Here is a 16,939-nt window from a genome sequence, read left to right as displayed (position 1 = left end):
GGTTTTAGGAAAAAACCCTCAATACAATCTAATCTCAACACTCTTAGTAGACTTTTGATATAGGTTATCCTTGTAATCTTTACTTGAGAAACAGGCACAGGAGTATTATTATGCCACTTTATAGGTGAAGAAACTGAGGCTTAGAGAGGGGGGGAGGGACCTGTCCAAGACGACAGGGCTGGGTGCCAGAGTCAAACTAGAAATTGGATTTGCTCAAGCCATTTCCTCTGGGGAATTTGCTTTGCAAACCCCAGTCTTTGGTTGAGCAAATAACCACATACAAATGGCTGGTTACCTACACGAAACCACCTTTGTCTTTCACGCCCAGCCTGGGGGCCGCTTGGAGTCTGAGCCTGGCCAGGCTGAGGGTCAGAGTAGCCTCCTCTGGGGTGGCTGGGACAGCCCCTGCCCTCTAAGGGCTCTCCTGCTCCCTCTGCCCACAGACACCAAGCTGCCCTTCCCTCACAGCCCAACACTAAAAACACTTCCTGCCTGGAGCTCTCCCTGACCGTCCCAGACCCCTTTCTCAGAAAGACCTCAACACAATCATGACAGTGAGGAGGCTGCCATCTACCAACTGCCCACCTTGCGCCAGGCACACCGACACTCAAAGGCAGGCACTCTCATCATCCCCATTTTATAACTGAAACTGAAGTTCAGAGAGGTGGAGTGACTTGGACAAGGTCACACAGCAAGTAAGCAGAGCTGAGATTCCCGCTCTAATCTGCCTGACTCCAAAGTCCAGCTGATCAGTCCCTTCGCTGTTCAGGAGAAACACAAGGCATCCCGATGGCAGGCTCGTGAATATGCCCTGTCTTCTGATACAATGGGCACCGCCCTGGGGGCCCGCACGCACTCATCCAGCAGCCCCTGGACCTGTCTGTGCCTCCCAGCTGTTGTCCACCAGGAAAAGCATGAAGGGAACTGAGCTGGAGAGCAGGGAGAGGAGGCTCCAGGCTGGGGGGGAGGGGAGCCGGGAACCAGATACACCTGTCTCACCCATCTCAGTATCCCCAGCAGCCAGGCCCAGAGGTGACCGACAACATGAGCTGCACGAAGAATGAATAAATGAAAGAATGATAATCCGAATTCAAGACAGCCACACACAATTCAACAGATTACAAAGCTCTTCTGTACCCACTGGCATTCTCCTCAGAGCCCCCAGGAAGCAGGGAATATTTTCACCCCCATTTTGCAGAGGGAAGCACTTAGCTCCAGGCCACAAGGACGGGGACAGCGAAGGGAGCACCGCACTGCAAGGTTGAGCATCGGCCCTCAGAGACTCAGTTCTCCTCATCTGTGAAATGGGATGAAACAGGCGGCTCTGCCTCCTTCCTGCCACGGCCCAGGCCTCCGCCTACTGCACCAGCTGTTCCTCGGAGTCCTGAGGGAGCTACCCTCTCCTTGTCCTCTTCAGCTCAATGCAGAGTTCAGGCTTCCCAGAGGCCCGCCCTGGTCAGGGAGGTATGGGGAAGAAGGTGGCAGGCCTACGGTCCGATGGGTGGGATAGAGCATCCTCTCTGCCACTTGCCAGGCCCCTGGGCAAGCAGGGATGGCCCCTCGCCCTGGCTGGACAAACAGGCCCACAGAAGGGGAGCGTCTGCCCTGGGCCACTTCATCGGATCCCCACGGTCTCTGCCTCACTTCTCCATGTCCTTCTCTGGCTGGTGGTAAGTAACTTAATGATTCAGTCTGTGCCCCCGGCCCTGGCATACACCTACTGTGTCAAACGCAGGGAAGGCGGGCAGGGGATGACCATTCGCTGAGCTACTGAGCGTCAGGCCCACTGCTAGGTACACTTCGGGAGTATCTCATGGGAGTCTCCCCGCAAGCCTGTGGGGTGGGGAGCCCCCTGTGCAACCCTGGGGCCTGCCCGACGTGGCAGGCCATCGCCAGAGGTGAGTGGGGAGAGTGGTAAGGGCTGGGCTAAGCTGCTCAGACCTTGTCTTAAGGGAGGGGTTTTAAGTGGGAGACTGGTCAGGTGTGTGCTTAGGACAGGTGGACACGGCAGGAGGCCACAGCTCGAGCAGGGGCGTGGAGGTCTGGAAGTACAAGGCAGGTTTGGGTCCATAAGGTGCCACCTGCAGGTGCCAAAAAGAGAGCCGGAGAGGGGATGTAGTGAGGGACAGGCCAGACAGGGGGGCGCTGAATGCCTGCTGAGGGGCTGGGCTGGAATGGCGGCAGGGAGAGGGCATCAGGAAGCCCCAGAGCTAAGAGGACTGAAGTCAGAGGGGGCAGCCTGAGGGCCGAGCCCGGGGCAGAGACGGGGGCAGGGGTGGAGGAGCCAGGTGGGCCGCGGCTGAGTGGTCCTGCGGGGACAGGCAGAGGAGACACGCTGCTGGCTGGGCAGGACGTGCCCACTGGTGTTCAAGCCCCAGAAAGAAGCCGAGACTGCTATGAGCCATGAGACACACGGCCCTGACCCTTACAGTGGGGCAAGCACACTGCCATTTCGTTTTTCTTGCTCTACAAGGTGAAGAAAGTTGGGTAAGCGGATGAACGCAACGCCCAGCGCTGCTTCTGAAAACAGCGGGCCCATCCACCACCCGCCCACCCATTCGTTCTGGGTCCGTCCTCTGGGCCACACCAGGACCAGTGCTGGGGAACCTGCAAACGTGGGAGCCCTGCCATCCAGGAGCTCCAAGCTAAGGGAGGAAGGAGATGTGTGACCCACAAGCTTCTGCAAAAAAAAGAACTTTCGCCTGAGGCCTGCTACATGCCACCGAAGACCTTCCGGCCCGACCCGTCCCGGCCTCATGCTGCCCGGACCTTCTGTGAAGCTCTGCGCCGTGACCCTGGGCTCCTTATGTCAGTGTGCCTCAGAGCTCCCACCCACAGGCTGCGCTCCTCTGTCCCGCCCCCCTCATCCCTGCCTGGCCCATCCGCTCTAGGACTTTAAATACCGGCCAAGTCCCAAGTCTCCCCCCAGACCAGGCCTGTCCCTGGAGCTCCGGGCCCACCTTCCAGCTACCTCCTTTTGCCATCTCACCGGCCGCTCAGACTCCGCAAACCTAAGCTGGACTTGGTCTTCCCCTAAGACGTGTGCCCCCTCGAGCCATCCCTGATGGTAAGGGGGCATCCCCATCTGCCCAGGTGCTCCTGCCACAGACACGCGCGGATCCCCAACACGTCCCCGCCCTCCCCTCCCAGCTCAGATCCCCCCCCCCGCCAGCCACGTCCCCGGGACGGCATTTCCAAATTCTCCCTCACATCCACCCCCTCCTCTCCAGGAGTCCTAGCTACAGTCACCTCACCTGGACCATGGAACAGCCCGCTTTGTTTAGAGCCCAGGGCAGCCGGGTTCAAATCTCGGCTCCAACTCACCAGCTGTGTGATCTGGGGCAAATCACTTGCTCCTGCCCCCCAAGTAAGGGATAAGCAGCCCAGAGCCAGGGACCTGACCCAGGATGGAAAAAAGGATCAGGGAGGACCTCCCAGGGGAGGTGATGCCTGCTTTGGGTCTTAAAGGATGAGTGGGAGTGAGCCAGGCAACAAAGGAGTGGGGAGCATTCCTGGCAGAAGCAGCAGCCTGAGCCAAGGCCCAGAGGTGAGAAGCAACACGCCGTGTGCGAGGAGCTAAAGCATTCCGGTGTGAATTGGGAGAGGGGACCTGAGGCTGGAGCCAGCAGCCAGGACCTGACCTAGAAAGCTGGTGAAATCCTAGGCCTGGAGTCTGGACTGGAAGCAACGGGCGATGGGGCAGAATGTGTGGTTTAGAAAGACCCCTCTGACTGCTGAGGGCAGACGGGACTGGAGAACCCAGGAGAGGAGGTGGGAGGACACCCATTGGGAGGCCCCTGGAGAATGGAATGGAGGGGAGAGGCAGGGAGGAGCTGAGCTGGGACTCGGGGGAGAGTGACCAAGGAGGCCTGGCTATCTGGTTAGAGCTGGAGGCCAAGGAAGCATGCAGCTTGCACCCTCCACCCCCGTGTGGCCCAGGAGGACCTCGGGATCCCCACACAGACAAACACGGTCACAGGAACATGCAGACGGCACCACACTCGGACACACGTGACAGACACAGACCTGTGGTCCCAAACATGGACAGATGGGGACACAAAGCAGGAACCCACAGCCACCAGGACACGGAGTCACAGGTGGGAGCTGTCGCAGGAGGGTGAGTGCACATGGCCTCCGGGACAGACCCAGAGGGAAGCCGGGAGGGCACGCGAGGAGGCTGGGATGAACACAATGCCTTAATCCCCCCAAAGAACAAACCCCTCATTGACAGATTTCCACCTGGAATCACAGGCTCCTTACCTAGAGTGTCCTTTCCCACTTGGTGAACTTCTACTCATCCTTCAAGACCCAGCTCAAGTGTTCCCTCTTCTACGGAGCTTTCCCTGAACCCCCAGCCAGTCACTTCCTCTGTGTTCCCAACAGCACCTTGTATATGGGAATAACAATAACAATAATAATAAAATGGCAGCTACCATCGATTTCAACACCTACTACGTGCCAGGCACCGTGCCGAGTATGTCATATGCATCATGTCACTGAGTCTTCCCGATGCCCCTGTGAGATGTGCATTTAACAGAAGAGGAAACTGCAGCTCAGAGAGGCTGACCAACTTGCCCAAAGTCACACAGCTAACAAGTAATGCAGGTAGGACACCACCCAGATCTGGTCCAGTACTACAGGGCCGGTCCCACCCTGGTCTGGCTATCTGTTTCCCTGGGTGACTTCCCCACCAGACTGTGAGCTCCTCCCAGTTATAACTAGTGCTCGTTCACCTTTGCCATTCCAGCCCCTAGCCCAACGTGGTCTCAAAAACTCTCCATGGGATGAAAAAATACAATAATATTGACTACCTTTTCTTAAGCACTTACAATGGGCCAAGAACTGTGTCAGGGCATTTTCTAAAGCCATTATTTTACTGTTGCAATAGACCCATGATACAGATGAGGAAACTGAGGTTCAGAGAGGTTAAGTAACATGCCTGAGGTCCCAGAGCCAAGCCTAGATTTGAACGCAGATCTGCCCGTGATCCTTTCCCAGGAAGATGGCCCCTGAGGCCAGCCTTGTAAGCTCCACAAAGGGGCACTGGGAGAGGGGGTGCTGAAGAAGGGGCACACCAGGTGGCAGGCCCTGGCACCTGGGGAGGTCCAGGTATAGACAAACCAACACAAAGAGGACAGGCAGCCCAGGGCAGCATGTGACTAGCCTTGCCCACTGCGGGACGGCAGGGTGTGGTTCAGCAACTCTGTCCCACCCCCATCCCCAGACCATCCCACAGCCATTAAAAACTGAGATTGCCCAGACCCCGTGGCCACAGAGGAACGAGCTCCCAAAGAAGCAAATGGGAGAGAGCAGGACCCAAAACTGTCCGGACACTATGATTACAAGGAGGCAAAAATAAAAACCTGCGTCAGAAAAAGCAAGCTGCAGGGAACCACACCCGGGGTGGGGGGGGGGGCTGGGAGAGGTGGCTGGAGCTGATCTGGTTTTTGTCTTTGTTTCTCTGATTTCGATTCTCTGTAATGTCCTTCAGTTGCTTTTTTAATGAAAACAATAAATTTATTCTCAAAGAAAAGACAGAAAATTATTGGTAGCCCAAGGGCAGAGAGGGAACAGATGGAGGGTCTTGGAGGCATGGAGGTGCAGGGGGAGGCCAGGGTCAGCCGATGGTGGGCACTCATCTGACTGCTGACTGCCAGTCCCCGCACGGCCCCCGTCCTCCAGGTATGTATGACCGGCTAGGCGGCGGTGGGTCTCAGCAAGGGCTACCTGGCAGACAGAACATTCAATCTGCATTTTGGAGTTGAGGGTGGGGAAAACTCTCCAGCACCTTCTCTGCCCTGGTCCAAGCCCCCTTTGGCTATTGCAAAAGTCCTTTCACTGGTTCCCCCACCTCTACCCACAGCCCCCATTTCATTCTCCTATTGCAGTCGCTGTAAGACTTCTAAAATACAAAAGCAGATCACAATATTACCCTCCTTAGAACCTTCCATGGCTCCCTACTTCCCTCCAGACAAGGTCTGGACTCCTTGGGCTTTACATATCCAGTCAGTGATTGTCCCTGCCTTACACTCTGCCCAGCCAGCCAGAGAGCCCCCAGGGTTTTGCTCCCTTTCTTATTTCCTAACCTTCAGTCAGGCTACCTCCTCTCCCTGGAACCCTCTGCCCTCCCCACTTCACAGGCTAACTCCAGATTACCCTCAAGCTCCAGCTTATGGACCACTTCCTCCTGAAAGCCTTCCAGGAGTGCTCCACCTCCACCCCTCTAGGCTGTGTTACATGCCTCTCCTCTGTTCCCTTTGTGCCCTGCACGTCCACCATCAGAAGACATATCCCTTTATTTTCTGTCTGTTTTCTTGCCCATGTCTGCTGTCAGGCACACTCTCTGTCAGGGCAGAATCATGGTTGAGTAATTTGTCTTTTAACCCCTGCACAGTACCTGATAAATGTTTGAATGAATGAATATAAGAATGAATGAATGAATGAATGAATGAATGAATGCTCTAGATGGAGGGAACCGAAAGGGTCATGGCCTGGATAGAGGAAAGTCCTCTCCCTCACCCTGGCACCATACTGTCCCCGGTGTCACTCTGTTCCCTATTTCCTGTACCTAAGCCCTGTCTTTCTAAGTGAGCTGAGAAGGCGCTGTGGGTGCTCTGTAAAGACGAGCAGACCAAAAAGGCTGTTAAAGGCTAATCAACACAGAAAATGGCTCTGCTTCCCTGGCAGTGAAAATTAAACGAGCTTCACCTTTTAAAACAGCAAAAAGAAAGAAGAAAATGATAATACCCAATGCTGGTGATAGTAAGATGAAACTGGCACTACTAGGTATTATTGGTGGGAGTGTAAACGGGAAAAAAAAATTTTTTTTTCCCAAGATTTTATTTTTAAGTAATCTCTCCACCCAGTGTGGGGTTTGAACCCGCAGCCCCGAGATCAAGAGTCACACACTCCACCAACTGAGCCAGCTGGGCGCCCCACAATCATTTCTGAAAACAATCTGGCAATAATGTGTCAAGAGCTCAAAAAAAAAAAAAAAAATGTTCAGACTTCCTGGCCTAGTGATCCCATTCTCGGTCATCTGTCCCTAGAAAATAACCCAAATATAGACAAAGTTTTATGTACAAAGCTGTTTGCTTCAGTGGTTTTTACTTTTGTTTTTTTATAATGAAACATGGAAAGAGCCAAAATTTTAAATAGGAGGATGGCTCTGTAAGTCCTGTTACACAGTGACATAGTCTGCAATCATTAATAGCCAATGTTTACTGGCATTGTCATGACTCATTCAACACTCATATCAACCTTACCAGGAACTGAGGCACAGAGAGATTAGGTCACTTGCCCAAAACCAAGCATGTACAATGTGAACCCAGAAAGTCAGGCTCCAAAGCCCATGCTTTCCACCTGACACTGGATCTGTCAGAAGGAAGGATCGGAACCACCCTGTAGTCACGTAGAAAATACTCATGCTACAGCAGTTGTCAGGGGATGGGGTGGGGGAGCAGATTTTTTAATTTGCATGTGTAGACTGGGCAATGACATCTATATAAAAACCAGGGACTGAGAGGAGGGAAGGAAAGACCGGAACGCTAACAGTGATGGTGCCTCAGGCTTGGGGTGAAGGCAGAAATGGTAGGTTTGGGTACCTCATTTCCCTACTCTCTGACTTTTCTGCAGGGTAGCTATGTGACTTTCTTAAGGCATATTTTTCAGAAAACTAAAGGTTCAGCAAGCTTAGGCCAAGCAAGACAGCTCAACCCCTGCCCACAGCTCCACTAGGATTCTGGCGTCAGGCCTCGCAGGTTTACTGGGAGAAGAGAAGGGCTCAGAGAGGGCCAGGGGCTTGCTCAAAGTCCCACAGTGAGTTCCCAGCCCCACCCCAGACCCCAGCCAGGAGCACAGAGTCAGGAAGGAGCTCCCCATCCTACGTGGGGGCTTCAGAGGGGAGGACCGGGCCACAGCCTGCCCAGGTCACTCACGCCTGCTTGAAATCTCTCTTGGGTTCCCATCACTTTTGGGGTACGGTTCCAAATCCCCAGCACAGCACCCAGAGGCCTTTGGCAGTAAGGCTCTACGGGCCACATGCACCCCAGCAAGTCCAGCCCTACAGCCTCCCTCCCTCCAGCCTCACTGCACCCCGTGCAGGTCTCCCAAAACAAGCTGCGCTTTCATGCCACCGTGCCTTTGCACAGGCTGTGCTCTTCCATCCAGGGACGGCACCGTGCTCGGGTGTCACAGCCCTGGGGAAGCCTTCTTGCTCAGCGGCCCCTCCACCGCTGTGGCTGTGGCCCGTCCCGAGCTCCCCCAGCTTCCCAGACCTCCACCACTGCAGCACTGACCCCCAGCTGGACTTGCCTGCTTCCTTGTCCGCCCAGTCGCCTACGTAGCTGTGAGCTCCCCGACACCAGGGCTTGGGTCTGGTTCTTAGTTACAACCCCACACCCCGACTTGGCCCCACAGCTCACCTGGCTCTTCCCTCTGGTCTCAGCTAAAGGGCACGTCCGAACTCTCTCCACAGCATGAAGTGGACTTCCCTGTCATCCACACCCACGGCCCCCTGCTTTCTCTGCCACCTCTATCACACCTCCAGATACTCCCTCCAGTTGTGACCCACAAGGACAGGGCCACCAATGCGGCCCCAGAGCCAAGTGCTGGCCATATAGTAAGTGCTCAGATGCCTAGGTCATGACAGGTGTTCAATAAATATTCACTAAGAGAGAAGGGCTGTCCCTGAGAGATAGGAGGGGTCTGGCCACGTGGGCCTTACAGACTGAGAAATTTGCTAGGACAGCCAGAGGGTAGAGGGAGAGCATCCCCAGCAGCGGGGCGGCCAGCGCAAAGACAGGGCCAACTGCTAGCTTCCTAGGGTAGCTGAGGGTTCTCACACATGCTCCCTGCCCCAGAGGAACAAATGCTGCTGGGGCTCAGCTGAGCTATGGGGGAGGGGGTGTTCCTGGGAAGACGAGCTCATCCCACTGAGGGATGCACTAAGATTTCATGAAGGTGGGACTTACTAATGGAGGAAAGTGGAGAGGTCAAGAGATGTCAGGGAAGGGCAGGCCAGGTGGTAAAAAGTTCATGTGCAAAGGCCCAGTGGCAGGAAAGCACAAAACATCACGTTTGGTCTGGTGTAGATATAGTGCAAGAATTTGCAGAGGCCGGAGGGAAAGGTGGGGCAGTTCACCGAGGGCCAGAGTTCCAGGCTAAGGTGCTTGGATAAAAGTCCATGGGGGGCCACGGAAGATCTCTGAGCAGGAGAAGGCCACAGTCAAGGTTTTCAGCGGACAGATCAATGTGTGCCCAGAAGGATGACCTGGAAGTACAGGCGGGAGATGGTCTAGGGGGAGAAGCTGAGGTTTCCTATCTTCCCAGCCTGAGACCCCCCACATGCTCCAAGTCTGCCTCTCACGATCCCTCTGCCCTCCGTGTGTCCCTACTCCACGCGGCCCAGAGTGCCGAGCCCCAGCTGCTGGGCCCCACCCCATCCCCAAGACCCAGCCCCGGGAGCTTGCTCCTGTGAACTTCCTGTGAGGCCCGAGGCTCCTGAGGGTCCTGGTTCCAATTAGGCTGGGTTTCTGCACCCCCACAGGGTTGGAAGGGCAGTTCTCACTGTGAGGGAGGGACTGATCAGAGAGAACAGGGCTGCTATCCATACCCTGGTCAGCGGGAGCTGGGATGCTGCCCTTCCCCTCTCTGTCCCTCCGTTTCCCCAGCACCAACCACCCAGAGACACCCTGGGCAGTCACCCTCTCTGGGAGCCTCAGAGCCCTCATTTAGAGAATGGGCCAGGTTACCCTTCTCAGGCTGAAAGAATGTTCTACAGGCTTTGAACACATGCCCTTCTCTACTTCCATCTCCCCTGGGGACCCCAGCTCCCATCCTCACAGGGAAGTCCTTCTGCCAGCGTGAAAGGCCAAGAAGAAGAAGAACAGAGTACCTGGTCCATGCCAGGCACTGTTAGATACCTGACGAGCATGTCTCTCGGGCTCCTAACGACCCTGTGAGGTAGACGCTGTGAGCATTTCGAAATAACAGCACACATTCGGAAAGAAGCTAAGAACATAAACGGACAGCTTAATGACTGATGAAACACACCTCCAGGCACCCAAGAAGCCCTTACCCCATGCCCCTTCTCCCAGCCCCTGCCGGTCCCAGCCTCCTGGCTTCTTCCCTAATCTCTTCCTTGTTTGGAGTCAGGAAGGAGGCTCGAGCCCAGTCACAGCAGCTGGCGAGGGCAGAGGGAGCTCGAATCCACCACCACCAGCTTGCTGTGTGACCTTTAGCAACTCCATTTCCTCTCTGGGCTATTGCTCCTTCCTCTATACCTTTTTTTTTTTTAAAGGCAGGCTCCACGCCCAGCGCAGAGCCCAAGGCAGAACTTGAACTCATGACCCTGAGATCAAGACCTGAGCTGAGACCAAGAGCTGATGTTTAACCGACTGAGCCACCCAGGCGCCCTGCTCCTTCCCCTATAAAACAGTTGCAACTACTGCGCAGGGTCCTGGGATTGAGCCCCGTGTCCTGCTTCTCCCTCTCCCTCTGCCGCTCCCCCTGCTTGTGCTCGTACTCTTTTTCTCTGTCAAATAAATAAATAAAATCTTTAAAAAAAGAGAGAGAGAAGAAAAGAAACAAAAAAACAGTTGCAGCTTAATCACAGCCTGGGATCCTGGACCCTCTGAGGAACAAAGTGGCAAATCAGGGGTTAAAAGGACAGTTTCTGTGCAGATAGCCCAGGTCAAAGCCCCCCGCTCAGGCCCCTGGGACTGTTGCCCAGCTGAGGACAACAATGGCACCCCCCCAGCACTGTTATTTGGATTAAAGGAGTCAAGTCTTGAGAGCAGTGCCTGGTGCAGTAAGGACTCTGTAAACCTTAGCTGTTGTTGTTCTGGTAGTAGGTTCTCTCAGGCATAAGGGAGCCCTTCCCAACATTCCAAAGACCCACATGGAAATCTGACCAACCAGGGAGGTTAACTGGGCTGGGGCGGGGGGGGGGGGGGGGGGGGGGGCGATGCAGCAGCTCCGGGAGGCTTTCAGGACCCACAGGGGCTGCTCCACTGACTGCTGGAGAGCCAAGTCTGGGATTAACTCCAAAAGGGAGAGCCGACTGTCGAACCCCCGGCTCTGGCCTAGCCCGCCAGGAGCTTTCTAGACAGGTCCTAGAGGTCCGGGGCTGGGAACCCCTGGCAGGTGGTCACAGCCTGTTCTGGTGCTGTATGTACCTCAGGACCCCAGGGGGCAGGCAGCCTGTGGGGCGGGTCAGACAGAGCTCAGGCCCCGGGTAGAGACCGGCAGAGAAAGTGGGCCCTGAGCAGAGCAAGTCAGCAAAGGGAAAGTTGGGCTGGTCAGAGAGAGGAGTGGGGAGGGCCTGGGATGGATACATGGGGAGGGGTAAAAACAGGCCACAGAAGACCTACCACGGGGCCTGCCAGACAAGGCCCGCCTTCCCCTCCCCCACGTCTTGGGGCTATCACCTTCTCCATGTTTCTTGATTTCCTGCCTCACGGTCTCTGCCCAGGCCATACCCTCTGCCCAGAATGCCCTTTACCTGGCAAACGCCACAGTTCGGATGATCACGTCTTCCCAGAAGCACCCTCTGCCCTACGCACACCATGCCCGTCACTCGTTCAAGTAACCCTAACACCAGCAAGCTGCACGGAAGCCCTCATCATAGAAAAGCACCTCTTTCGTACACTGACCCCGATCTGCGATCAGCCATCATTCGTGTGCTCTTCTGTAGAACGTCTGTCTCCCCGATGAGGGGAGGGGACTACACCCACTTTCCTCACCTCTACCTGTCACCCGGAGCACGCGGCCTGGTAAATAGTAAATGCTCCAGAAATACCATCGAATGCGGGCGAGCTCCGCCACTGCAAGCAGGCCCGGGCAGGGTGTGGACACGCACACGAGTGCAAGGCTAGACGTGCGGGACCACACGCGAGGCCCAGGATGGGAGGCTACGTCTTCAGGGTGGAAGTGAATGTGTGCGTGCAAGCTGAACCTCCGTGTAAGGCACGCATGGACACAAGCATGCCTGCGTGGGGACAGTAAAGCTGGTGTGTACAGGGAGTGTGCACGGCTGCGAGCACTGTAAGGTGTGTGTGGCCTTGGACAAGCCCTACTCCTCTCCCTTCCTGCTTTATTCCCCCAGCGGACAAAGTGAGGCTTGCCTGGAAGATGTGTGAGCTCTAGGTCTCTCCAGTGAGTGCACGACTTTAGATCTCCAATGGTTCTCCAGGACCTGGATACGTAAACACCATCAGAGACAGACTTTCTCGGGGCTCCGTGGAGAAAGAACCGTCCCCTTTCCCCCAGCGCTCCAACACCCGGAGCGAGCGCCTAGCACAGTGCTCCGGGGAGAGGAGGAGAGCGGGACGCGTGCTCTGGACACACTCACTCACAGACGGACTCGTACATTCAGCACCACGCACCAAGGCTGCCTGCCCTTCAAGGAGCTCACAACCCAGTGGGGGGAAAAAGGCTACTGAAGTCATGAAACCACAAGGTCAAAAGCACCGGGAATCCACGACCTTAACATCGCTCCCTAAATGTTCTTCGCAGGACAAGTGCGGCACTTTACCCTTGGTAAAGAAAATCTTTCCGGCAACGACAACTGTCTAGCAAGAAGACAGTTGAGGGGCCCGGGGAGGAGGGAACCCGCCACCACTGGCGATGAGATCAGAGGCCCTTTAGTCAAGGACATGGGAAGGGGATTCCTGCACGGGAGCCGTTGAGGTCGGGCTTCCCCTCCACAGCTGTGGGGTTCTAAGGAGAAGTCCCAGAGTGCTGCGTTCAAATCCTGCAAAGCCCCTGACGCGCTCATGGACTCAGGCAAGTTACCTCATCTCTCTGTGCCTCGATTTCCTCATCTGTAAAATGGGGGAGGGGTGATAACAATGAGAATTCAATAAGTTAACGTTTATAAAGTCTTTGGAACATGGCCTGACACAAAGTACTCTGTGCAGCTAAGTCAGTAAGGCAGAGCGGGTCCCTTTTGCAAGATTCTAAATCCCAGATCCCATCACGTGAAGACTCCAAGTGTCAAAGGTCCTGAGGTAGAAAACGCCTTGGATGCTAAGGTTCTGAGATTGGAAGAGACTGCGAGGCTTAGATGCCATGATTTAATCATCTTGTCATTTCCTAACAACAGCCCAGAGCCTCCGGGGGGAGGAGCGGACAGAGCTCAGGGTCCCTTCATCTCGCAGGCGTTGCCCCGCAGCCAGGGTCAGCACCACCCCTGGGCTCCCCGGCATTTCCTCGCCTCCACCAAAGCCCCACCAGCCACAGAGCACTGTGCTAGGCGCTCGCTCCGGGTGTTGGAGCGCTGGGGGAAAGGGGACGGTTCTTTCTCCACGGAGCCGTGCTGGAACCACCTGCCCACTCGCCCGCGTGGGGTGGAGGCAGGGTCAGCAGTGTAGACAGGAAAGAAGTACAAATAAACAAATCAATGAGAAAATTTCAGATACGGCTAAGAGCCGCAAGAGAAAGTGGAAAGGCCACTGACGCGACAGTGTCGTGACAGTGGGAAGCTATCCCAGTGCAAGTGGTCAGGGAAGCCTGTCGGTGGAGGCAACCTGAGTGGAAACCGGTGAAACAAGAAGGTGCTGGCCATACACACAGCTGGGAAGAGTGTTCCAGCAGGGGATATGCAAAGGCCCTGCCAATAATCTGTACATTCAACGTGCAGAGAAAGCAGCTGCTGTGGCTGGAGGTGGTGAGCCTGGGAGGGGACAGGGGAGCGGGGGAGAGGGGCAGGGACAGGGGAGCGGGGGAGAGGGGCAGGCCCAGCCGGACCATGAAGGGCCCCCATAGGCTCTGTAAAGGACTTTGGATTTTTGCTCCTCGAAATGCCCTGGAAACATCTGAAGAATTTCAGCAAGGGAATGACAAGCCAGGGCAGGGCTTTCAGGGTCCCCAGATCACTTGGCTCATCCTGAAAACATCACGATGGTTTTCAAAACTCAAGGTGGGGCCCAGGGTGGTGATCAACAATCCTTATTATTCAGTTCGTATATTTTGAGCTCCCACCACATGCCTGGCCAGGGCTCTGAGACATCCCACATACTCCTGTTATCACCCCCCAAACCCACAAGAGATTCACAGTGTACCTATTTTAAAGATCAAGAAACTGAGCTTCAAAAAGGGGAAGAGTGTGTTCAAAGTGACACAAGCCATGTACCACCCAGTGCAAACTATAAAGTCTGATTCACAAACAGGACTTGGTCCCAGGACCCAGATCCACCATCATGACGGTCTGTAGAACTAACTCTGCTGGTATTTTCAAACCAAGAGACCTCCCCTGTGACACATGCAGGCACCCACAAATACCGCCCTGGCTGGCTCCTCCTACCTGCAGTCTTCTTCCCTGTGGCTTCAAAGCCCAGGAGGGCTATCCTTGTATCTCATGTGGCTGTCCAGCCTATGCTGGGTGAGCTGGAGACTGGATGGATGGAAGGACAGAGGGATGGACTACTGAAACGGCTAACCACTAAACTAACAAATGGACAATGAAAAGAATAAAGGAATGATTTTAAAAGCCAATGAATGAATAAACTGATGGCTAGTTAGAAGAGGAAGGAAAGAAGGAAGGAAAGAAGGGAAAGAAGGAAGGAAGGACGGAAGGGAGGAAAGAAGGAAGGGAGGACTCTGCTTTACAGAGAGACAGGGCAAGGAAATATCTGCCCAGGGAAGGAAGGGACAGGCTAGCTTCAGAGCCAGTCCACATGTCACCCCCATACCAGCTTCCTCTCCACCTGGGGCCATCTTGCATCCATATCCCAAGCCCACAGATAGCCTATTTTTCAGCCCCTGGGACACCCCCGTGTCTCTGTGAGGTGTTGGCCACTGTAGTACCCACTACCCCATCGCCAATCACCACCAGCAGCAAGCACTGCTCCCCAGGGCCCAGTGGAGCCTAGTAGAGGGCAGAGTGGTTCACCCTCCCTCTGAGTTTCTCGAGAGGAAGGGAGACAGGAGACCAGGACTCTGGTCCCTAACTGGGACCCAAATTGCTGGGTGACTTCAAGACAGTGGCTTCCCCTCTCTGAGCCCAGATGACCTCTCACGGCCTTTTCAGTTCTGACATTCTGTAGGGTTGGGCCTCTAGATTTTTACACAGTCCCTGGGTCAGAAGAAGAATTTGAGAGACCAGACACCAGAAGGTAGGGTAAAGCCCTATCTACAAGCACCAAAGTCTACCTAGAAAAAGGCCTGGACAAGGAGTTTGGAGGCTTGTGTTTAAGTCCTCCTCTGCCACTGCTCAACCTCTCCAAACCTCAGTTTCCTAAATTTCGAAATGGAGTTAAATATCCCCACCTCAACAATTTCACCCCAAGCAAGTTTCTGGGGGAGCCTGGTGTGATAATAACCAAGCACTCCACTGGGCAAACTGTAAAGTTCCGTTCACAAGGAAGGATTATGCTGGCTGGGGTGGGCGGCAGTGAAGGGGGACATGCTGTCCCAAGCCAGTCCACTTCTGTCCAGAATGACCCTTCCCGGAGTCAGGGCCTCCACAGAGAATAGTGGAGAAAGCCCAGAAGTTGGGGCCTGAACATCGGGGTCCCTATCTTAGCTCTCCTTCTAACCGGCAGTGCGACTTTGGGCAAATCACTTCCCCTCTCTGGACCTCAGTTTCTCCATCTGAAAAATACCTAGCTTGGTACCCTCTAGCCCAGGCGTGCCAAGTTCTGCAGCCCTGAACCCCTAAACCCCAGCCTTCAATCCTTGACTCTGCTCTCAGGAAGCTCACACTGTCCTGTTGAGCCAGGATACAAACCAGGAGTGAGACTAGAGGGGTCTCCCCTCCAGGAGATGCTGGGACAGGGGCTAGAAGGGTTCAGGGTCCTCCCAGGACAAACTTTCCCAAAGGGGTAAAGACCAGGCCCAACCTGCCCGGTGCCTTGGACAGCGCCTGCCACTCCAGACCTTTGGGCCTGGTCTTGAAACCCTCCTAGAGCCTTCAGAGCCAGCAAGCTCTGACCTGTCCAGCAAGATACTTCAGTAACTTCACCCACGTCCAAAGTGCCCCCAACAGAGGAGCCTTCAGGGTGCGGGCAGGAGTAGCAGAAAAGGGTAGCAGGGTACCACCAGGGAGAGGCTCCGACTAGCAAACCAGTGCCCCCCCCATTCAACCTCTCCTCCCCCTCCCCTCAGACAGGACCCAGTGGGGCCCCCAGCCTGCACCCTGACAAAAGCCCACCGCCCAGGGGCATCTGCCACCAGATGCCACCTCCAGAGGCCAGGAGGCCCACCAGATCAAAGAAGGGGCTCTCCAACTGCCAACCACCAAATGCACACACTTGCCGGAGGGCTCCAGAAGCCACCCCAGCGCCCAGGGCACGATTCCCGCCTACAAGGGGCCCCCCCGGCCACCCATGAAGGAGACACCCCCCCACACACACACACACACACTGCTCCAGGGCAGGGCAGGGGAGAGCAGAATTATTTCCTCATGCCAGGGGTCTGAGCTGGAAACCGTGGGCCCACCCAGAGCCCCTACTGCCAGCCCTCTCCCCCAAATCTGAGGATCTAGTTCCTTACAATGCCGTTTTTATAGAACCTTTTCCAAAAGACATGTCCTGGTCCCCCCAAGTCCCCATCGCCAACCCTCCACGTGCCCCCCGCAGCTCCGAGGAAACCGGCAGTTAACTTTTTCCCAAAAATCCTGCAAAGGAGGCTGGCAGGAGGAAGAAATGGGCCCCGAGATCCTTTCGCGGCATTTCACCGACTCCCCCCCACCAAAAAAAAAAGAAAAAAAGAAAAGAAAAAAAAAGAGCTAAAAAAAAAGGAAAGAAAACTTTCGGAGTTAACTTTACATTCCCAGCCCTCCCCCCCAAATCGCCCAGCGGCTTCCTTTTTTTTTTTTTCTTTAAAGTGCAATTGCATTGTGTCTCACCTCCCCGAAAGGCTCGCGGCTCTCGCCAAAGAAAAGGAAAAAAAGCCAACCCTTCGGGTGCCCCCTCTGCTTCCAGCCGCCTCTCCCACA

General features: G+C 55.2%; 1 protein-coding gene across 1 annotated transcript in view; it reads right to left on the bottom strand.

The window, feature by feature from the left end:
• The window catches only part of ZNF362 (zinc finger protein 362), a 40,398-nt gene that overhangs the window by 22,764 nt on the left and 695 nt on the right, over nucleotides 1-16,939 (bottom strand). The window contains exon 2 of the mRNA XM_048221970.2: nucleotides 4,261-4,386. Within this exon, the coding sequence (XP_048077927.1) occupies nucleotides 4,261-4,298 (38 nt within the window). The 5' untranslated portion in view covers nucleotides 4,299-4,386. The remainder of the gene's footprint in view (nucleotides 1-4,260; nucleotides 4,387-16,939) is intronic.

Source organism: Ursus arctos, unplaced genomic scaffold (genome assembly GCF_023065955.2).
Source record: "Ursus arctos isolate Adak ecotype North America unplaced genomic scaffold, UrsArc2.0 scaffold_32, whole genome shotgun sequence".
Lineage (NCBI taxonomy): Eukaryota > Metazoa > Chordata > Mammalia > Carnivora > Ursidae > Ursus > Ursus arctos.
Note: the sequence above shows the minus strand (reverse complement) of the source record. Positions and strands in the feature narration are given on the sequence as shown.